General features: G+C 42.3%; 1 protein-coding gene across 1 annotated transcript in view; it reads right to left on the reverse strand.

Annotated features, from left to right (window-relative positions):
- Positions 1–24,110, reverse strand: part of nek4 (NIMA-related kinase 4) — an 85,647-nt gene that overhangs the window by 52,187 nt on the left and 9,350 nt on the right. The window contains exons 2-6 of the mRNA XM_072472693.1: positions 12,217–12,483; positions 10,750–10,947; positions 9,492–9,599; positions 6,964–7,118; positions 488–626 (exon numbers count right to left, since the gene is read on the reverse strand). Of these exons, the coding sequence (XP_072328794.1) occupies positions 488–626; positions 6,964–7,118; positions 9,492–9,599; positions 10,750–10,947; positions 12,217–12,483 (867 nt within the window). The remainder of the gene's footprint in view (positions 1–487; positions 627–6,963; positions 7,119–9,491; positions 9,600–10,749; positions 10,948–12,216; positions 12,484–24,110) is intronic.

Here is a 24,110-nt window from a genome sequence, read left to right on the forward strand (position 1 = left end):
ACTTGTAAACATATCAACATGGGATATCATGAATTGGCGGGTCATGGGTTCAACCTACTTTCTATTCAGTTTTATTCTATTTCTAAAATTCAGATGACTTTGGGCAGCCACCAAGCCCTTGCCAGGTGCTCGGTTAGGGATTAAAAGAATTAAACTAGGTTCTTCTCTTGGTTTGTTCTTCCTTTCCCCCTGCTGGCTGGCCTATGGCAGCACTGAAAATAGGCTGGGAGCTGCCTGATAGGACTGTCCGTGGAATCCAGAGGATGTATGACATAAGAGGGAGCAATAAATGAGTGTGGCAGAGAGAAAATAAGACATTGTGACATACCCTCAAAAAATTAAGGAAGGCAAATGTAGAGAAAGCAGATGTATCATCCTATGAATTGTTTCTGCAGGCAACATACAGTCAATTAGACTGATTAAAATGTTCAACTTTAAAAAAATACCATCAATCTTCAAGACACTACTCAGTACATGAAACTCTGACCTTTATATATTTCCTGGTGGGATCCATGTCCTGCAAGAGGACCCCGGGTACATGCTCTGAATCGTGCTTCAATGTCACAGTGGAGGAATTAATGGGTCTAGATTCTGAAGAGTTTTTCTTACATGTTTTCATAGCTTTCCTACAATATATATAGAAAAAGTATTGCAAACAATGTCAATAACTATGCACAACATCACAAGATAGTTATGATGAGAATGGCCATTCATCCTGTATAAATTCCCACCCAGACAGATTTCTTCTCATTTCAGTATCTAACTGAATTACTTCCAAGGTTATCACCTCGTCTACGCTACCTGAAATTTTATTGTTGATCATGAAACTATATACTACGAAATGGGGGTTGGCGGGGGGGGGGGGGGTACTGCTGCGGGTAAGAGACAGTTAGGAGACTGGAGATGGAGATCAGATGGCGGTTGCCGCTGAGGGATGGATCAAGTGAGGTGTGTAACACGGGCTAGGAGCTGGCATAGGAAAGATCATGGTTGACCGACAGGCCCCCCCCGACCAGACTGGTTACATGGAATGTTCATGGACTGAACGGGCCAGTTAAGAGAGCTTGTGTGTTCGCACACCTGAGACAGTTAAAAGCAGACGTGGCTATGTTACAGGAGACACACTTGAAGCTGGGAGACCAAATTAGATTAAAGAAGGAATGGGTCGGGCAAGTGTTTCATTCAGGACTGGACTTTAAAACAAGTGGGGTTGCTATCCTGATTAATAAAAGGGTAACATTCGAGGTGGGGAGGATAGAGGTCGATCCGGAGGCTGATTTATTATGGTTAGCGGGAAACTAGAGGGAATGGCAGTGGTGCTGGTGAATATATATGCCCCAAACTGGGATGATGTCACGTTTATCAGGAAGGTGCTGGGGAAGATCCCAGACCTTGACTCACACCGGCTGATCATGGGGGGTGACTTTAATACGGTCCTGGACCCGAAGTTGGACCAGTCGACTGCTAGGTTGGGGAAGCTATCAGCAATGGCAAAGGAACTGCGGGGATTCATGGAGCGCATGGGAGGGGTGGAGATTTGAGAGACCAAGGAGCAGGGCATATTCATTCTACTCCCATTTACATAAGGCGTATTCCAGGATAGATTTCTTTGTGCTAGATAAAACACTGTTAGCAGGGGTTGAGGACACTGAGTAGTCAGCAATTGTGGTCTCAGATCATGCACCACACTGGATAGGCCTACGGGCAGACATGGGAATGTCCCAGCGCCCACAGTGGAGACTAGATACAGGGCTGTTAGCGGATGAGATCTGTGAGCGAGTGAGAGAGGCCATTCGGGGGTACATAAAGATCAATCACACGGGAGAGACTGCAGCTGGGGTGGTCTGGGAGGCACTGAAAGCGGTCATTAGAGGGGAATGTATTTTGATTCGAGCCCACAGGGATAAAACTGAGCGGTGGGAGCTGGACAAGTTGGTAGGAGAAATCTTACAGGTGGACAGGAAATATTCGGAGTCTCCAAATGAAGAGCTCCTGAAGGAGCGTCAGAGACTTCAAATGGAGTTTGGATTCCTTTCCACAGGAAAGACGGAGGGTCAACTGAGGAGGGTAAAAGGAGCAATATATGAACATGGGGAGAAAGCTAGCAGGACGCTGGTGCATCAGCTGAGGAAACAGGAGGCAGCGAGAGAAATAGGGAAAATAAAGGATTTGAGGGGGAAGACAGTGACGGACCCGGGGGTGGTGAATGAAGTGTTCCAGAAGTTTTATAGCCAGCTATACGAGTCAGAACCCCCAGTTGGGGAGGAGGGCATGAATCAATTCCTGGGGAGGCTAGAGTTCCCAAAGGTAAATGAGGAGCTGGATGAGGCCCGGGGGGGGCCCGATTGGGCTTGGGGAGGTGATAGATGGACAGGGGACAATGCAATTGGGCACAGCCCTGGGACCTGATGGATTCCCAGTGGAATTTTATAAGAAGTTCTCTGGGTTACTGGGGCCGCTCCTGGTTAAGGCTTTCAACGAGTCCAAGGAGCTGGGAGTACTCCCCCCAACGTTATCACAGGCATCAATTTCTCTCATCCTGAAGCTTCACAAATATCCGGAGAGCTGTGGATCGTACAGGCCAATCTCCCTCTCGAATGTAGATGCCAAATTATTGGCAAAGATCCTGGCCACTCGAATAGAGGATTGTGTCCCGGAGATAATTGGGGAGGATCAGACGGGATTTGTAAAGGGCAGGCACCTGACATCCAACATTAGATGGCTTCTTAATGTAATTATGGTGCCAGTGGAGGGGCATGAGGCTGAGGTGGTAGTTGCCATGGACGCGGAGAAGGCTTTCGACCGAGTGGAGTGGAAGTATCTATGGAATATTTTAGGCAGGTTTGGGTTTGGGCAGGGATTTATGGAGTGGGTCCGGTTATTGTCCAAGGCCCCCCGTGGCAAATGTAAGAACTAACCGAGTTAGGTCTGAATACTTTAGTCTTTGTCGGGGGACAAGGCAGGGATGCCCGCTCTCTCCATTACTGTTTGCCATGGCCATAGAACCCTTAGCAATGGCTCTGAGAGCAGCGAATACCTGGCCGGGGGGGGGGGGGGGGGGGGGAGGGATGACGAAAATCATGGAGGTATTAGGAGAATTTGGGCGATTTTCAGGCTACAAGTTAAATATGGGAAAAAGCGAGATGTTCGTTATTCAGGCACGAGGGCAGGAAAGGAGGCTGAAGGAGCTACCTTTTAAAGTGGTTGGGAAGAGTTTTAGGTATCTGGGGATTCAAGTGGCCAAGGATTGGGGGCAGCTTCACAAGTTAAATTTGGGCAAAGCAGTGGATCAGATGAGACGGGATTTTTGTAGATGGGACATACTCCCACTGACGCTGGCGGGGAGGGTTCAGACGGTGAAGATGACTGTCCTTCCGAGACTGCTTTTCTTTTTTCAGTGTCTCCCAATTTTTGTCCCAAAGGCTTTTTTCAGAAGTATGAATGTGGCGATATTGAGGTTTATATGGGTAGAACCCCAAGAGTAAGAGGTCACTCCTGGAACGGGACCGCGGGGAAGGGGGATTGGCTCTCCCGAGCTTTATTAACTATTACTGGGCTGCCAACATATCTGTAGTCAGGCAGTGGGTAGTGGGTTGGGGTCATAGAACATAGAACATAACAGCGCAGTACAGGCCCTTCGGCCCTCGATGTTGCGCCGACCTGTGAAACCACTCTAAAGCCTATCTACACTATTCCCTTATTGTCCATATGTCTATCCAATGACCATTTGAATGTCCTTAGTGTTGGCGAGTCCACTACTGTTGCAGGCAGGGCATTCCACGCCCTTACTACTCTCTGAGTAAAGAACCTACCTCTGACATCTGTCTTATATCTATCTCCCCTCAATTTAAAGGTATGTCCCCTCGTGCTAGACATCACCATCCGAGGAAAAAGGCTCTCACTGTCCACCCTATCCAATCCTCTGATCATCTTGTATGCCTCAATTAAGTCACTTCTTAACCTTCTTCTCTCTAACGAAAACAGCCTCAAGTCCCTCAGCCTTCCCTCATAAGATCTTCCCTCCATACCAGGCAACATTCTGTAAATCTCCTTTGCACCCTTTCCAATGCTTCCACATCCTTCCTATAATGCGGCGACCAGAATTGCACGCAATACTCCAAATGCGGCCGCACCAGAGTGTTGTATAGCTGCAACATGACTTCATGGCCCCGAAACTCAATCCCTCTACCAATAAAACTAACACACCGTACACCTTCTTAACAACCCTCTCAACCTGGGTGGCAACTTTCAGGGATCTATGTACATGGACACCGAGATCTCTCTGCTCAGCCACACTGCCAAGAATCTTACCATTAGCCCAGTACTCGGTCTTCCTGTTATTCCTTCCAAAATGAATCACCTCACACTTTTCTGCATTAAACTCCATTTGCCACCTCTCAGCCCAGCGCTGCAGCTTATCTATGTCCCTCTGTAACTTGTAACATCCTTCCGCACTGTCCACAACTCCACCGACTTTAGTGTCATCTGCAAATTTACTCACCCATCCTTCTACGCCCTCCTCCAGGTCATTTAGAAAAATGACAAACAGCAGTGGCCCCAAAACAGATCCTTGTGGTACACCACTAGTAACTGGACTCCAGTCTGAACACTTCCCATCAACCACCACCCTTTGTCTTCTTTCAGCTAGCCAATTTCTGATCCAAACTGCTAAATCACCCTGAATCCCATGCCTCCGTATTTTCTGCAGTAGCCTACCATGGGGAACCTTATCAAATGCTTTACTGAAATCCATATACACCACATAAACTGCTTTACCCTCATCCACCTGTTTGGTCACCTTCTCAAAGAACTCTATTATAAGGTTTGTGAGGCATGACCTACCCTTCACAAAACCGTGTTGACTATCTCTAATCAAATTATTCATTTCCAGATGATTATACATCCTATCTCTTATAAACCTTTCCAAGATTTTCGGTCTGGGAACGGATGGAGGCAGCATCCTGCAAAGATACGAGTCTGGAGGCTTTACTGACGGCGCCCCTGCTGTTCTCGCCGCCTCGGTACTCCACAAGTCATGGTGGCAGCTCTGAGGGTGTGGGGGCAATGGAGCAGAATATGAGACTGGAGTTAGTGTGGTCACTGATCTGTGACAATCACCGGTTTGTCCCGGGGGGCTGGATGGGGGCTTTAAGGTATGGCAGCGGGCAGGGATTGAGAGTTTAAAAAAATAAATTTAGAGTACCCAATTCATTTTTTCCAATTAAAGGGCAATTTAGCGTGGCCAATCCACCTAGCCTGCACATCTTTGGGTTGTGGGGGCGAAACCCACGCAACCACGGGGAGAATGTGCAAACTCCACACAGACAGTGACCGAGAGCCGGGATTGAACCTGGGACCTCAGCACCGTGAGGCAACAGGGCTAACCCACTGCGCCACCATGCTGCCCAGGGATTGAGAGGTTTATGGATCTATTTATCCAGGAGGGCTTTCCGACCTTGGAGACATTAGAGGAGGAGTTTGATTTGCCGGGTGGCAACGGGTTTTGGTATCTTCAAGTGTGAGACTTTGTACAGAGACAGGTCCCAAGCTTTCCTCGCCTCCTCCTGAGGGGACTACAGGTTAAAGTGCTGTCAAAAAACAGGGGTTGGAGGTGGGAGGGTTTCGGACATATACAGGGAATTGTTAGAGTGGGAAGGGGCTCCCATCAGAGAGGTGAAGAGGAAGTGGGAAGAGAAGCTAGGAGGGGAACTGGAAACTGAACTGTGGGAAAAAGTCTTGAAAAGGGTAAATGCATCCTCGTCCTGTGCTAGACTTAGCTTGATTCAGTTCAAGGTAGTCCACAGGGCCCACATGATGGTAGCTCGGATGAGTAGGTTCTTCGAGGAGGTGAAGGACAGATGTGGGCGTAGCCCGGTCAACCATGTTCATATGTTTCGGCATGTCCGAAACTGAGGGAATTCTGGCAGGGATTTGCAGATGTTATGTCGGAAGTCCTGGAAGGTAGGGTAACTCTGAGTCCAGAATTAGCAACATTTGAGGTGTCGGGAGGATCCGCGGTCAAAGAGGGAGGAGGGAGGGAGGGAGGCCGATATCCTGACCTTCTCCTCCCTGGTGTCCTGGAGATGGATCTTGCTGAGATGGACGGACTCGGAGCCCCTCAAAATCAGGTGTGTGGGTCAGCGAAATGGTAGAGTTTCTCAGTCTGGAGAAAATCAAGTTCGCTCTAAGAGGATCAATACAGGGATTCGCCTGGAGTTGGTAGCCGTTCATCGATTTCTTTAACAAAAACTGAACGCCAGCAGTAAGGGGGGGGGGGAAGGGAAAAGGGGGGCGGGGGAGGGGGGGGAGGAAAATAGGAGGCATGGTAATGTTAAATAAGGACAGGGAATTTAGTATACGGGTAATTGGGGATAGGGTGGGAGAAGTGGGGTACGTGGTTTATTGTTTGTTGTTATTTTAGGGGGTATTTTGTGTGTCGACCCGCACGGTTGTTTTAGAAATCTCAATATGTTAAATTGTGAAAATTACGAATGCTTCAATAAAATAATGAAACTATATACTGCTTATAGGTTGATCACATTTCTTGACATCAGCCTTAATTTTATCTTCACCAGTTTAAATCTATGTCATCTTTGTTTACCCTCACAATTTAATTACAAGTAATATTCCGGACAGATCATTTCCATTTCCTAAAGCTACTTTACATGCTTCTGTCAAATCACCTCACAGACAATTTCTTTAGATATTGATAACTCAAGTTTTCTCACTTTTCCTCATAACTCAGACCTTTGACACCAGGGTTCAGTCTCACAGATTGCCTCCAGCACTTAAATGCCACCAGCACTTGAATGCCTCTCATGTAAGGGACGCAGTATTCAACGTACTGTCCAAACAGAGCATTATTTGATAACTTTCTCTGACTGATGGTCTACTGTGTGGGAAATTCGATTAAAGATTTATTTTAGCTATTTTTATTTTAAAAGAGTTATCAAATATACCTACGCTTTTGTGGCTTCCAAGAACAACGCAATGTGACTCTTGATGTATGACCTCCTGAGAACCGCTTTGACCTCTGGTCGTTCCTCAGGTCTTCTGCTCAACATGCTATGTATCAGCACCCCCAGCTGTTCACTGTATTCCTTTGGTATAGGTGGCAGCTACACAACAGATCAAGACATTGTTCAAGTGAACAATAGTGTGCTGAAATCTCCATATCATGTCTACTCTAAACATATTGGGCCAGACTTTTCTCTAGATATGGAGATGGGTATGGGGTCAGGAAGAACCAAAATCTTTTGGCAGCAATTTCAAATTTGCATTTCGGACCCCGTGCTACTTTTGTGGGACCATTTTGTGGATTGGGAAGGCCTTCGATCGCAGCCTGCACACACCTTTTCTGGGGCTGTCAACCCTACAGCAAATTTTAATTTTGCCCCTTCCGGTATTTCTGGCACAGGTTTTGTAAACCCTAAAATTACCCACCCCGCTTGGGGAGTTTGTGAACATGGGGAGATTCCGCTGCGAGTCAGAAACATTCTGACAAATCAGTGTGAATGTGTTGACAATTTGAAATGCCACTGGTAGATGGAGGATTGTAATGCAGCTCTATTTTAACTTCAGCAATTCATTATAGGGTTCTATCCTGCAAAAGTAAGTTGGGTCATTGCATTGACCAGCATTATTCAAGTGTTGAGATAGGGCAGCACGGTGGCACAGTGGTTAGCATTGCTGCCTCATGGCGCTGAGGTCCTAGGATCGATCCTAGCTCTGGGATACTGTCCATATGGAGTTTGCACATTTTCTCCCTGTTTGCGCGGGTTTCACCACCACAACCCAAAAGATGGGAAGGGTAGGAGGATTGGCCACACTAAATTGCCCCTTAATTTGAAAAAAATGAATTGGGCACTCTAAATTTAAAAAAAAAAATTCAAGTGTTGAGATGCAGTGGAGTACTTTTTCCATTGGAGAACATCCTATAATGCATTTAAAACTCTAGAGAACTGTGCTGGGCAAACTCCTGAAATTGTTTGGATTGTGATTTAAATGTAAGGAGATCTTTAACTTCGGGGAAAAAGTGCCCTGCCATTGAAAGTTTTGTCTGGTAGACTGTATTTAATTTGTTTATTTTATCATACTACTTGTAATATTTTAAATTAGAAAAAAGTTACTTTTCTTTACATTAACACTAATCATTACTTCTTACCAACATAATTATAAAGGCATACTGAGCTATAATTTTAACAAACCTTCACTACACCGGTAAGACACTTTCACATCTAACCACAATCCTGTGCCCCTTAACACAGAAACCTATAAATCTGTATCTGAATCACGAGCATTGTTATCCTGTATATTCTATCTCAGTCTACTAAACGGAAACAACTGGAATAGAAATTTCTTGCAAACACGATCTGCAGATTTTTTATTTGACAAAGATAATAATTATAAATAAACAATGGTTTTGTGATACAAACTTGAATATTGCTGAAAAGAGAGACATAGTGACAGTGCACTTCATCTTGAACTCACCAGGACAAATACTAGAATCCTAAATTTCAAATATTCACAAATAATCACAAGTTCTACAACAATAGGGGCTGGTTTAGCACACTGGGCTAAATCGCTGGCTTTTAAAGCAGACCAAGGCAGGCCAGCAGCACGGTTCGATTCCCATACCAGCCTCTCCGAACAGGCGCCGGAATGTGGCGACTAGGGGCTTTTCACAGTAACTTCATTGAAGCCTACTCGTGACAATAAGCGATTTTCATTTAATTTCATTTCATGAGAAAAGGATGCTGATTGGTTTGCAAGTCAACTCTGATTGGCCAAGGCATTTTCATTGAGAAAGTAATGGGGAACTATAGGCTCCTCCAGCTCCTGAATAATTCAAACAGTCACAAGACTTGAACTTATTCCTTTTGTTTGCAGAGAATGGATTCCTGTATATGAATGTAGCTTCTAGCAAGCGTAAATGAGCCATGTTACGGGCCTGACTGATTATCTTAAATTGGTTGTTGGTGTAGCTATTAGCACAGTCAGGATTGTTTAATAAGTACTGTCCAATTGTGGAATTATACCCAATAGCAAAATGTTTGTTTTGGGTTTTGCAATTGTGGGCTGGTTGAGGATGGTCTGTACTCTGCCGATTACGAGCAACCAAAGGAACATGCAGTTTGATTGCACCAGCCAATTATTGGGATATATGGCTTTTGTAACTGACTATTCTTAATTCTAAATAACCTTATTCTAATCTTGAATTGCTTAAAAATGTTGTAAGTTACACAACTTTTAACTTCTTTCTCAGAATCAATCCAGTATAGTCATTTGTATCAGTGACCAACATTTGTGCGGATTCTTTGTTTAATATATTTCTTATTCGTTCTCAGGATGTGGGAGCTTCTGACAAGAAGGGCATTTATTGTCATTCCTGTTGGCCTTGAAAAGGCCTTCTTCTCAAACTGCTGATTACTGGTAAACTGAGTAGAACACTTGATAGGATTGATAGAAAAATATCATGGAATATACATTACCTTTCCTTCAATAATCTTGAAAACCAAGGAGTTCATATCCTTGGCATTAAATGCATGTTTCAACGTTGCCATTTCAAAGACACAACAACCAAGGGCCCAAACGTCAGACTACACAGAAAAATGAAGAAAGGCTTACAAGACAGACAATATTTTACTACAATTTGCAATATTTGTGAAGCTTCACTAAAAAGATATGCTGTAATGTTATGCATAATTCTTGAAAGCTTCACTTTCGAGCACGCTGTCCAGAACAAAGTCAGCAAAATTAATCTGGTCCTGGAGGCGGGGTGCTCATTTAAATACGGGGATGAAGCTAGGTGCTGCAGAATAATTTCTCTTTCAGCTTTAATGCTTACTGGCTGGGTTTCCAGGACTTTATGAAACCTGGTCGCTAAAGGAAAGTATGTAATATGTATGGGGTTAATCAGCACTGCTTGTGGGCCAGGAACAGCAGAAGTGCTTCCCAAGCAAATGTGTTTTGAATTCACATGTTCAAACCTCCAGCAAATGGAACACCCACCACCACCAGTGGACCTCAAACGCCTCCCCATCCCTCCAAAGTTCCTCATCTTTGCCCCAATCTCTCTCCAGCAACTCACGATTACCCCCTACCCACCAAAACATGTACCCCAACATGCCCGCCCCCTCCCCGTGAACTCAACCTAGGAGCCTACTTGCTTTAAAGCCTCTTTGGTCCTGGGTTACGTCTTTGCTGCAGCAGGGAACCAAGTCTGCCAATCGGACTACATTCTGGATGGGGAACTTATTATAAAAAACATTCTATGGTGTTAAAGGTCTGCAGCGATCGGGTAAACTTCCATTAGAGATTTGACTTTCCACTTGGAAATCCTGGGACCATTGAGTCACTTGGAAATTCCACGTAAAATACCTAATCAATGCCATGATAGCTAACACAATTGAGCTGCAATTAGTTTCAGTAGATCTTAGTTTATGAGAACAGAAAAATAAAAGACCAGGGTTCCTGATCTTTTGGCGATGCCAACTGCAAATGTGTGTAGCTGCCAGATAAGGATAGAGTTGGAATCACTCCAAGTTGGAATTACACTGCCTCCTGCTACAATAGATAAACTGCTGCAGAGGCAGGGTATTACAGAACAGCGTCTGCCCAGCACAAAGGCAATATTAAAAGGAAAAAAAAATACACCATATGCAATGGATAGGTCGAGCAGGAAAAATACATACTTAACTTAAAATATAAAGCTGATTTAACCAAAATCACAATAAAGTTATACTTTACCTTATGGTTGTATGGTTTATTACAGAAGAGTTCAGGACTCATGTAATAAGGTGTTCCAATCAGAGTACTGGCCATATCATGCTGATTCTCCAACACTCTGGCTATGCCTAAGTCTCCAACTTTAATGATATTTGTTTTTGTGAGAAAAATGTTTTGTGTTTTAAGATCTCTGTGCAGGATGTGTTTTTCATGTAAATACTGTAAAGAAAAATACACAGATATCATTAAATATACAGTCACCTTACAACAAATGTTTTCTATTCCAACTGTTATACTCAAGCCACAAGCATCTGTATAATTACTCTATACAACTTAACTGATGTGATGTACAATGTGATGTACAAAATCCCAGTTGTGCATTAATTTTTTTTTAAATTTAGAGTACCCATTTCATTTTTTCCAATTAAGGAGTATTTTAGCGTGGCTAATCCACCTAGCTTGCATATTTTTGGGTTGTGGGGCGAAACCCACGCAAACACGGGGAGAAAGTGCAAACTCCACACAGACAATGACCCAGAGCCGGGATCGAACCTGGGACCTCGGCGCCGTGAGGCCGCAGTGCTAACCCACTCCACCACCCTGCTGCCGAGTTGTGCATTAATTAATACCCCAGAAAGAGAATTTACAGTTACAAATATTATGTCTCTTTTGAAAAATTATTCAGAACGATCCTAAACTGGTGGATGAACAGCCATCTCTAATTAAACACTGTTTGAGTAGCACGGCGGCAGTGGTTAACACTGCTGCCTCATGGCACCGAGGTCCCAGGTTTGATCCCGGCTCCGGTCACTGTCCTTGTGGAGTTTGCACATTCTCCCCGTGTTTGCGTGGGTTTTGCCCCCACAACCCAAAGATGTGCAGGGTAGGTGGATTGGCCACATTAAATTGCCCCTTAATTGGAAAAAATGAATTGGGTACTCTAAATGTAAAAGAAAATCTTTAAAACAAAACTAAACACTGTTAATTTGGGAATTAGCGTTTTTATGATTATAGAAAGACATTTGAATGATCAACTCTCACACACTTTGACATACTTATTCACGAATTCAACAGATGGGTTGCCTTAAAGAATTTACATAATCTTCGAATGTAAAAATAGGGTGAATCTTTGATGGAAAACATTCTTTTTTTTTTAAACATTTAGAGTACCCAATTATTTTTTTCCAATTAAGGGGCAATTTTAGCGTGGCCAATCTACCTACCCTGCACATCTTCAGGTTGTGGGGTGAAACCCCATGCAAACACGAGGAGAATGTGCAAACTCCACACAGGGACAGGTGGAAAACATTCTAAAGGACGGTTGCTGAAAGAATAATTTATCATTCAACTTTTTACATGAATTATGCCTTTGCCAACACTGATATATTAAAATGGATACCTCATATTGAATTTACAATGTACATGAAAACTGTGGCATTACATTTTTGCTCTTTCTAGTTTATTTCTGTGTTCCACTATAGAATGTACCTGTAAAGCCATGGCAATCTGGACAAACCACTCAACGATCTGACTTTCTGGAAGCAACTTGCCCTTCTGTTCCTTCAGCTTATGATACAAATCACCACCTTCACAGTAACCCATCACAATGTATAGAAGTCCATCATCTCCTTCCCATGACTCTCTGTAGGTAACAATGTTGGGATGTCGCAGTTGGGATAAAAGCTGGGCTTCTTGTTCTGCTGCTTTGCGCTCACGGCTGGAAACATTTCTTAAGTTCAGCTTCTTCACAACATACTGAAAATTCAATGAAATTCAACCATAAACACAAGTACTGATTAATTAGACATACTGTACTTGGGTCTTAAAATACATTACATATTTATTTGAAACAGTCTTTCTTATTGGATTAACGGTGTATAAGGAGCACACATAGGAACAAGAATAGACTGGCCCATCGAGCTTGCTCTACCATTCAAACAGATCATGGTGGATCATCTAATTGTACAACATTTTTCCCACCATCCCCGTATACCTCAATGTCATTAGTATCCACAAATCTATTGATTTCTGTCTTGAACATGTCAATCATTGAACTTCCACAGTGCTCTGGGGTAAATAATTCAAAAGATTTACCGCCCTCTAAGTAGATTGGACCTGTCACACCCTGTAAATTTTAAGTTTGAATGAGATCTTTTCTCATTCTTCAAAACTCTAGAAAACACAGGTTCAATTTCCTCAATCTCTTTTCATAAGACAATCCTACCATCCCATGGATTATTCTGTGGTGAATCTCTGTTGCATCCCTTCCATGGCAAATATATCCTTTCTTAGATGAGGAGACCAAAACTGCACACAATACTCCAGGTGTCACCTCACCAATGTTTAATCTAGAGTCTATACAATTGCAACATGACGTATTTACTTCTGGACCCAAATCCCCTTGCAGTGATGGCAAACATACAATTTGCCTTCCTAATATCTTGCTGCACCTGCATGCTAGCTTTCAGAGACTCATGAACAAGGACACCCAGGTCCCTTTGTACATCAACACTTCGAAGTCTCTTCTCACCATTTAAGAAATACACTGGGATGGATTCTCCGATTCAGCGGCTATGTCCGCAGGATCCGTCTGGTCTTACGAACAAAAAGTCGGCGGCGCCCCCGGACCGATGCTCCACCCAGAGTGGGGCTAGCAGCTGCGCCACGTAAAGCCCCCAGCCCCCCAGCTTTACCTGCCGATACGGACGCAAAATGACATGCAGCCTGTGAGCCGACCCAAACCTGAAGCCCATAGTCTTCTTACAATTATTTCGTAGTCACTGGATTGTCCTGAAGTATCTTGGTTAGAGGTTTGAAAAAGACTGTCCTTGTCACCTATCCACTAAATTCAAACATCAAGATTGATGTGAATTAACAACTTGAGAGAATGGAATTTAAATTTATATTTCATATGCAGTGCTCAAGAATCCGTGATATGGACCCATGTGATTTAAAAAAGACAACGGGTTTGCACACCTCTTTGCTATGTTTAGTTGATTCACTCTGAATTATTTAAAATACAACCCATTATATAGGACTTTGTTATGTGTATTGGATGTGGACAATGTACCATCTGTTCTGATCTCAGTTGATGTCATAACTGGACGGGAAGATCACAGAACGGAACCCTGGCTCAAAAGACTAATGTTTACTTTTTCTCTGAACGTGGAGGAACAGAGTCACAGGACTGCTAATCCGTTTTAACAAGAAAACAATATTTATTAAACATGAAAAAAAGGAATTATAATACAGTATTTGTTTACTCCCTCCTTAGCTTAGCACTTTCACACAGATTTTAAGATTAACACAGATGACAAAGTACATTTGAAGCTACAATATTTTCATTAACACCAAGTCCTTTATTTTAAAAACACAAATTGACTGTGGTAAAACACACACTTCACTCTGAACCCAAGTTCGTGTCTGTGGAATTCTCCTCAGAATCCCCTCAGATTACTGTCACATGAGAGTTTAAAACTCCCCTCCCAAAAAATGCTTTAAAATTGTCTCTTGTAATAAGGTTTCCCATAGCAGATGCGTTGCAAAATCCAATCCAAAGGACTCTTGAAACTGTGCTTCCGCTGTACTTCTACCAGTGAATCCACTACAGATTTTACATCAATCCCTCTTAGGATTTATTTGTCTTTACTGCTTTTACACACTGGAGGTCCAGCCACCAATTCCCAGATATTTCAATTCACCTTTCCACAGGTTGCAACATTTCAGATGTCTTTCTAGCAACTCAGCCTTCCTCTGTCTGTCTTTACTGAACAATCCTCTGTTCTCTTTTCCTCACAAGGGTCTCTAGTTGCGAAGCAACTATATTTATTCTTCACACTGTAACTCATCTATTACAGCTGTAACTTAACCAACCATAACATATAGAAACACACTTTGTAATAATAATAAACTTTATTAGTGTCACTAGTAGGTTTATAATAACACTGCAATGAAGTGGGCAGCATGGTAGCATAGTTGTTAGCATTATGGCTTCACAGCGCCATGGTCCCACATTCGATTGCCGCTTGGGTCATTGGCTGTGCGGAGTCTGCACATTCTCCCCGTGTGTGCGTGGGTTTCCTCCGGGTGCTCCGGTTTCCTCTCACAGTCCAAAGATGTGCAAATTAGGTGGATTGGCCATGCTAAATTGACCTTAGGTTAGATGAGGTTGCTGGGTTACGGGGATAGGCTGGAGATGTGGGCTTAAGTAGGGTGCTCTTTCCAAGAGTCGGTGCAGACTCGATCGGCCAAATGGCCTCCTTCTGCACTGTAAATTCTATGAAAAAAAAAAGTTTCTGCGAAAATCCCCTAGTCACCATACCCCGGCGCCTGTTCGGGTACACGGAGGGAGAGTTCAGAATGTCGAATTCATCTAACAAGCACGTCTTTCGGGACTTGTGGTAGGAAACCGGAGCACCCGGAGGAAGCCCACTCAGACACGGGGAAAACGTGCAGACTCTACACAGACAGTGACCCCAGCAGGAATCGAACCAGGGTTGCTGGCGCTGTGAAGCAACAGTGCTAAACACTGTTGAATCTAACCATGAATCTAACAAAAGGTCCCTTCAAGGCACGGAAACATTAAGTTAAACCCATCTAAAACTATATCTTATTTCTAAAGTATACCAATACAAATATTTAAACTACCTTAAAATACCCTTGGTTTTCTAACACATCTAATAACCAGCAGTTTTTCACTTTCTAACCATGTGGTGGGCCACTGAGGGGGTCTGAACAAACTTCCTTCAGCAATTATGATAAATATCCTCCCAGTAAATACGTAGACACTGATGACAACTGTTAGGGTTTATTTTGTCTGCTTTAATCTCTATGGTGAAAAATGAGTTGATGAAATAAAAAGAGGTTAAACAGGTTTAAAATGCTGCCATTTCATGTTATTGATATTGCCAATTAATTCAAAGGTTATTCATAGCAGCATGGCAGGCTAGTAATTGGAGCTGGCTTTCAATGTGGTGTGCAGGATGAATTCTATCAACTCCAGCCAGGTTGTAAAGTACACTGCCTTCAGATAGAAATGCTTGGATCAAGCCTGGATTTGTCTCCCTCTTTCAGTTGAATGATCACTAAATAACAGTGGTATCAAATTATTGAGGAACCAACAACATATCATTCTCCCTCCTTCTTATGAAATGGAAAAAACAATGTTGGATTGTGTTCAAGGGAAGGAGGATGAGGTGAGGACAGGGTGGAAGGGCATGTTGTGATGAGGATATTGCAATTCTGCAGTGGGATATGGGATTGGGTGACTGGGTGAAAACCTGGCAATTAGAGTTTAATGTGGGGGAGTGAGGTCATGCACTTCGGTAGGAGGAATCGAAAGGCAGATTATTAACTAAATTGAGAGAAACTGCAGGTGAGTGACGTACAGAGGGATCTAGGTGTTCTAGTGCCTGAATTACAAAAAGCTAGCAGGCGGGTCCAAGTTAAGAAGGTAACTGGCAATTTTAGAATTGACAGAGTTGACCAAGAGACAGGGTTGCCAGCAAGGCGTGAATACAGCTGGATGGGAAAGATGGGAAATCATTCTTTTAAACCCTGCCTTAATGTTTATTCATAACACTAAAAAGGGACAGAAACTTGATAAATCAGTTAGCAGAACAGAGTTGGTAAATGCTTGGGGGTATATACGGATGGTAGTAAAGTTAAGGAGGACGAGGAACAAGCCAGATGGGCATCCATTTTTTTTTTAAATTCAGGAAAGAAAATGGTGGAGAAACAGGGAGTAGCATAAGAAAAACTGGGACACCGATGGAAGAATGGTCATTAGAGTATGCAGGTCCTCTTTTTCCTAGGAACAGCAAAAGTAATTTGTACTTTTTAATCATAGCTGATAGCAGCACGGGGGAAGTTGAATTAGAGAATCAGTGGCATCTGGAGCAAAGGAATTGTATCAGAACTAAAACATCCAACCCAATTAAATAATAACAGAGGGATTATTATAATCCATAGGCATCCTATCGGCAGCAAATGAAGAAACGTAATCAGTAAGGAATTGAGAATATGGGATGATAGATGATAGCTGTTATTAATGCACCTCAGTTTAAAATTATTCATTGTGAACATAATGAAACATCGTGTCAAGGATGTGGCACATTCTGTAGCCCAGTAGTTTGGACAGGGAGTAATCATACGAAACCTAGGAGAATGGCAGATATAAAGTATTCAGGTGAGTTGATATTGCATTTAGAACGACAGAAATGGGGAAATGCTTCGCCTCCCAGGGAAATTTGGGGAATTCAGTTGTCATGCTTGTATTGTGAAACATCAGGCAACACTGATGATTGAAGTTTGTGACCACAAGATAGATTTTGGACATGGGATGGTGTGATAATGACAAATTGTAATTACTGCAGAGAAAACCAAGCTGACAACGAAGTGATTGGGAAAGGATGTGCAGGATTGTGGAGAAGTGACAAACTTGTGGTACCAATTAGTGAGGGAGTACGTAGTTTAAGAGATGTTGGGATGACCCGGGGACGTAAAATTAGCCTAACAGTGTTTGGAGACTATCACTGCAATGATGCCGTGCCACAGGATAGATCATATCCCCAAACCGCTCGGACAAGGGAAAAAGGAATGTTTGGTTGTGAGTGTCAGGGGATTACTGCACTTATGTAATCAGTGGAGTGGGATGCCAGTGAATTGAAACCTGTTAGCAGCATTGATTGGACAGATGATAACGTTACAATGTCATGGTTGGAAATTACTTTCATAAAAATCCGGTCGTAATCAAAAATAAAGAAATTAAAGTGAATGCAGTAGCAATATCCGAAATGTATCAGGGAAAGTTTCGACCCGCTTGGATCACAGAGTTGGCAAAAGAGGAGGAGTTTGAGATTCTTTGAGTCTCACTCAGGGGTGCAATGATAGGAGGAGGAGGCCTAACAGGCCTTAATCGTATGATGTACGTCAATGATCAGGAACACAAATCAGTTAAAAAAAAAAAGAAGAAAAAAAGGGAATGGTGGCAATGGAAATCCGGAAGTCCTGGAGAGGGCACTTCTGGAACATCCAAACAAGAATAGAAAGATACAAATTAAGAAATAGGGCCCTCTCCGCCTTTGACCTGTTCATTTGGTTTTCAGATGAAGCAAAAATAATACAGACAAAGAACGAGAACTACACTCCAGAGAAGAATGTTTTAGACAGTATGGGGGGGGGGGGAACTAATGATACAATTGGCTACATATTTGAGGGAATTAAATGACAGAGCCCGGAGGAAAAACCTTGCGGGTTAGAAACAAATGAAAATATCAAATTATTACTGAATAGTGAAACCTCCAGTCAGATATCTCTAACTGGACATTAGCTGATGGATGATTTGTGGTCTCCACGGGGCGCGTACTACGCGGTGAAGTTGCTGAGGGTCTCGGCAGACAGCAGCGACTGACGAGGAACCCCCACATTTTAAATGACAATAGTTTAGGAATCTTGGCAGCTTGATGCCACGGCAGGAAATTTGTAACCAATGCAGCAAACAATATTGCATTGGAGAGTGTAATAGTTATTACAGACAAAATGTCCTGAATATTGTTAGTGACTGTTATGTACGGATTCAATTGGGTTGTAACCCCAAAAGTTGACTGTATTAAATGTGCAAAGTAATTGCAAAGTAAAAAAAACAAACAAATAAATAATGGCAAGTATACACTTCGTGCTGTAAGGAAAATGATAACGGACAAAAGAGATTTGAAGAAAACTGAGTTATTGTCTCAAGTAAACCAGGGCTGGCAGACTACATGGTTCAGTACAATGTTAGACGTTAGTGTGAGGAAGTCAGGAATAGAAACAGGATCGATTGAAGCTTCTGCAATTAATAAAGCAAGATAATCAGTGGATAATACATGATATCATAATTTACCATTCCAATGAGAAATGGAAAGCACTTCCTAAACAAAAAAAAAACCAGTGAGGGACAAAAGACCTTTTTGGTCGCTGATGGACTGAGTTGTGTGCTGTTTCTAAGGGACATGAGGAAGCTTCTACGGTGCTGCTACCCCAAGGCAGTCAGATGCCTTGGAGGTAGTGGAACACACGGATATAGCTATTGTGCTACCTTCCTGAGTAGCGACAGCTATGGCCCACGGTGATTGGACTTGAGGAAAGAACAATACAAAGAGTGTATCGACACTGGTCTGCGAGATGGATGGAATTACAATTGATTTCCATGCACAGTTTACAAATCACGACATGTACACACAAATGACAAGGTTCGGGGATAGCTGCTAGTCAGTACAACTAGAAGGGGGATATAAACCCTAAAGCAGGATTCAGCTCAGAGTCAGCACTCATAGCTCGGTCGTGGGGTTTTGCCTGATGCATGGATTGATAATACTTGTTATTTAATTGTATACTGTTTAATCATTGGATGCTTTAATATGGATCGGATGATGCCGATAGACTTGGCCCATCACCACTCACCAAGATGATATCCCGTTACTGGCGACCATCAAACCAGAAGGAACCCGGACGGAGAGCCGGTGGCTATAAAAATGTGATGAGGTGTTTATGTACGGAATGTAATGAATTGCGGGACGGTCTTTCAGACCAGACATCGATGCAGGTTATTGACCTGGGGATGTTAGGAGGCGGAATAGTTATCATAAAATGATAAAAGGAGGGAATGTGGAATTGAACTAAAGAGAAGGGTACTAGACTGGGGTGACCAGTTAGGTGACCCTAATATAGGAGAGCAGAAGATTAGGATAGTGGATTTTTAGACATTAGTCCAGGTTGCAGAGAATGAACAAAGGGGCTGTGCAAAGCATGGCCAGAAGGGGGGATGGACAGCCATTAGGACCGGTTCTTTGTGCAGAGGATGCTGCAGAGGATGCTGTGTGAAAGGGGCCCCAGGGTCAGCTTATATGGTCAGGTCAAGGAATGTGTGAGAAAGACCTAGGAGAATCTTGCATTTGTTACCATTACCTTATTTGGTCGTGTGTATGTGAAACTTGATGTTACATGAATGTATATGAAAACAGATGCTTTGTCTCTTTGTTCACTCACTCTGGAAAAGTTAGGGAGGCGATAGGCTCCTGCCTTTGTCAGGGTGAGTCTAGCTTGCAAGCTGTTTGAAATAAAGTAGATTGATACGTATGAATCCGACTCAGAGTTTGTCTGAGACCAGACTGAGAACTAAAAGAACTCAATATCGTCAGTATGAGGAGAACCATGAAATGATGTGACATAAATCTGTCAGTCATTGGAATCGGGAAATGCAGGAACTTCAGGAAAATCCCAGGAAGGTTAAGTGTGAGATGATAACACGGGGCGATTTGCAATTCACAGGGTTCCTCTTCATTGCCAAAAGCCAATGGCCAATTGTGCATTTATACCAGAATGCATCATTGAGGCGCTAATATTTTTTCAGCAACGTTTGGCCCCACCTGTACCAAGCTAACAATGTTTTTTTCACATGGCTTGAGGTTCCGATCTGGGAGTCTTATGAGACTGCAAAGACCCTCTTTGTTCTCAGTTTTTTCAACCCTTCTTACCAGAAAACCCTTCATGAACAGCAGCTGCCTGGTGCTCCTGTTGATTATAAACAATGGCATGAGGTCATAACGGGTTAATGGCATAAGCTCTCGGAGCTCTCAATGTGAACCTAATGTTATGTGACTGTCAATTAACCGAATGCAAACTCATTAAGCCGAAATAAACCACCATAACCAAAGCTCACTGCTTGGTGTGCAGGGGTGCACTTCAATATTTGGGGATTTATTAAAAATCTTGTTTTAAAAACCTTGAAGTTAGAATAAAAGGGCAGCACAGTGGCGCAGTGGGATTTGCAGTCTCACGGCGCCGAGGTCCCAGGTTCGATCCCAGCTCTGGGTTACTGTCCGTGTGGAGTTCTCCCCGTGTTTGCGTGGGTTTCGCCCCCACAACCCAAAGATGTGCAGGGTAGGTGGATTGGCCATGCTAAATTGCCCCTTAATTGGAAAACAAAATTAATTGGACACTCTAAATTTTTTTTTAAAATAAAATAAAACAAGATGTCTGAAGAGACTGGAATTTTTAATTGTTATTTTTCTTCCTTCTTTTAAAACAGCCCATGCAACACTTGAATGTGCATGTATATTTGTTTATATCTGCACTACAATGGAATCTTATAGAAGTAAAAGTGCTGTATAGTACTGAAAAAAAGAGAAATGCTGTCAAAGCTTTTCGTCTTGCTCACAATCAGGACAGACAAAAAAAATACCAAATTTCAAAGGGAGCCATTTATACTGAAAGGCAAAAAGCTTCAACAACATATTTAGTTTCTCAGCAATTCAAAATTGTTGGAATTTGATTTGAGCTGACAGTATTTGTATTGTTTTAAGACTGTGACAATCTTTCCTTCAAAACTTTGTTCTGTTATTGGGAGATAATTGCTGGTTTGATAAAACAGCAATCTATACAAACATTCTCCTTTATAATGCAATAACACAGCTTTGATTTACTTAGTCAAATGTTTGTGGTCAATGATGGCTAAAGCAGATAAAAAGACACTTGACAATTGAGCACTGTGCTCAGACATGCTGTATGAATGAACAGTCATCGTTTACAGTGCCTCAGGCACCAGCAGAATCTGCTCCACTTTACAACAAATGGTGTTACGGTATTAAAATAAAGTTGCCACAAAACACCTCTATTATCTATGCAAAGAATAGTGATTATACAACATCACAAGAACAATTTAAATTAAATCTGAATGATTCTGATGTGTTTGAATATAAACTGATCTTCAGTGCTCACCATATGGTTCACATTCAGCAGAAATCGCAGCAGATGTGCACTCAAAGTTCTTACTACCTTCCATTAATTAATCTCGATTTGATACTGGTGTACAGGTGATTTTCTCTAACAATATCTTCCACACTTGAAAAGACATTGTCTGCAAAGTTAATGTTTCTGTACTCAATGTGCAAAGGCACACTAATGGAAAAAATACAATTTACTGTCTGCAAATGCATTGTGAGTATTTCTACACTTTGGAACCAGATTTTGCTGTAACAGAGAACCTAACAATGTCTGTTCGTCCCCTTATGCTCAAACAACCTTTTGCCTATGACGTTGTTAAAAATGTCAGTGAGGGAAACAGGGTATCAGAGACCTGAGTGAACAACAGGACATCTCCTTAACCAACGCGATTTAAAGATTGGAAAATCAAAATAGAAAAGACTGAGAAGGGGGGTAAATGTATTCAATATCAAATCAGGTAGAATAAGAGAAATAAAGAGAGGGAAAGAAAGATCGTATCACTTAGGAGAGCTAAAAGATAGAATGGATAAGTAAAAGCAAAAATATTGAAAATTTTACATTTTAAAAATTGCCCCAAAGATTCAAATCCTGTAGGGACAAAATACTTGTAATCCACAATTCAAATAATTCTTGTTCAGTGCCAGCGTCAGCAATTGACAGACACTAACATTTTTCATTCAAGTTTTTTATTACGCTGCCAGCCAAATTTTGTTTCTAACTACTGCACGAACAGAGCAACTTCATGACATTGAATGCAGGTCAATGTTGAAGCAGAAAGTGAAATGTCAGTTTTTCAAAACTAATAACAATCTTTATTAGTGTCACAAGTAGGCTTACATTAAAACTGTAATGAAGTTACTGTGAAAATTCCCTAGTCGCCACACTCTGCGCCTGTTCGGGTACACGGAGGGAGAATTCAGAATGTCCAATTCATCTAACAAGCACTTCTTTTTTGTTGGTATAGCAATGCTTGTTAAGGAAGACCATTCCCAACTCTTTGTCAGGTTTACTGATGTGTATGTTCGGGTTGGACTTAAGGCTTCGCAACACTGTAAGACGTTTGCGTTGCATGCAAAAAATCAGACAGGTAATTCGGAATCGAGCAACAGCACATCTTTCAGGACTTGTGGGAGGAAACCAGAGTGCGTGGAGGAAACTCACGCAGACATGGGGAGAACGTGCAGAATCCGCACAGACGGTGACCCAAGCCGGGAATGGAACCCGAGTTCCTGGTGCTGTGTAGCAACAGTGATAACCACTGTGCTACAGTGCTAGAACAGTGTAAATCAGATAGAACCTTACAGATTCCTCCAAGCATACATCTCAATTGAGGTCCCATTAGTCTCACTGTTATTTTGATCTAAATTTTGGCCCATGATAGTGTCGATACTGAATTAATTGAAGTGTAAATATTTTTATCCATCAACTTTAAAGTGTTTATGTCTTTAATAAAAATGGGAGCCTTGCCAAATGGGAAATCTAGGCTGCAATTCAGTGGTAGCACACTAGCTTTGGAGTGAGAAGATTGAAGTGAATCCCTGTCCAAAGACTTGAGCACAGATGCACCACTGAGGGAGTGCTACATTATCAGACAGTCCAACATTCTGATGAGCAGTTAAACCAAGTCCCCACCTTCCCACCCAGAGAGACAAAAAAACACCAGGACACTGTGCAAACAAGAAGATTGGTGTCTTGACCAATAATTATTTTTCACCCAGTACCTAAAGCAGATGATTTCATCATTTGTCTTGTTGCTGATTATGTGACCTTGCTGTGTGCAAATTGGTTGCCTTATTTCCTTAATTACAACTTTTTGAAAGTACTAATTAGCTCATCATGAAAGGAGATGTCCCTCTTTCTTTAGTGAATAACCAAATTATAGTTTTCATAGTTTCTCAGATATTAGCAAAAATATTTTGGGTAGTTTCAAAAATAAATTCACATTAAATGGTTACACTTTTTGCGGGTATCAACATCTGGGAATGGAACATCTTCCCATGCCAAACACCAAGTATCAGGAAGAGGTAGGCACAGAAAAGCCTACTGCAGGCTAATGGCACCTCTAATTTACGCCAGTCTGGTATTATCCCCACATTTCACACACCGATCATCACCAGTGGCCCCTCTACAAATATAAATTACTCCAAATTAGACAGAATTGTGAAATTCCAGCCAGAATGTGCATTTACAAATATTTTAGCAAACATTTACCATGTTAAAAGAAAGTGACGTTGCAAAGTGTTTTATTTACTCAGTTTATCCCTCCATACAGGGTATGTTATAACAGGAAACTGTAAATGACCACGGGATTTTGGGGTCAATACGCAGAGATATTGGGACTGGAACGAAAACTGAAATGTGTACCTGAAATAGGACGGTCTTTTCCATTTTGTCTATACTACTTTCTAGATAGGAGCTTTGGTTCCAGGTCCACCCAGAGCTGACACAACAATAAATTAAGCACTCACTATTTTGCCTAACTTCAAATGTTGTGTGTGGTTAGAGGGCTTTCTGACAGCTCTCAAACTTCACCAACTAGGACAAAGTTGAATAAAAGTTCTGCGGATGCTGGAAATCTGAATTGAAAACAGACAGTGCTGGAAAACGTCAGCTGGTCT

This window comes from Scyliorhinus torazame, chromosome 13 (assembly GCF_047496885.1).
Source record: "Scyliorhinus torazame isolate Kashiwa2021f chromosome 13, sScyTor2.1, whole genome shotgun sequence".
Taxonomy (NCBI): domain Eukaryota; kingdom Metazoa; phylum Chordata; class Chondrichthyes; order Carcharhiniformes; family Scyliorhinidae; genus Scyliorhinus; species Scyliorhinus torazame.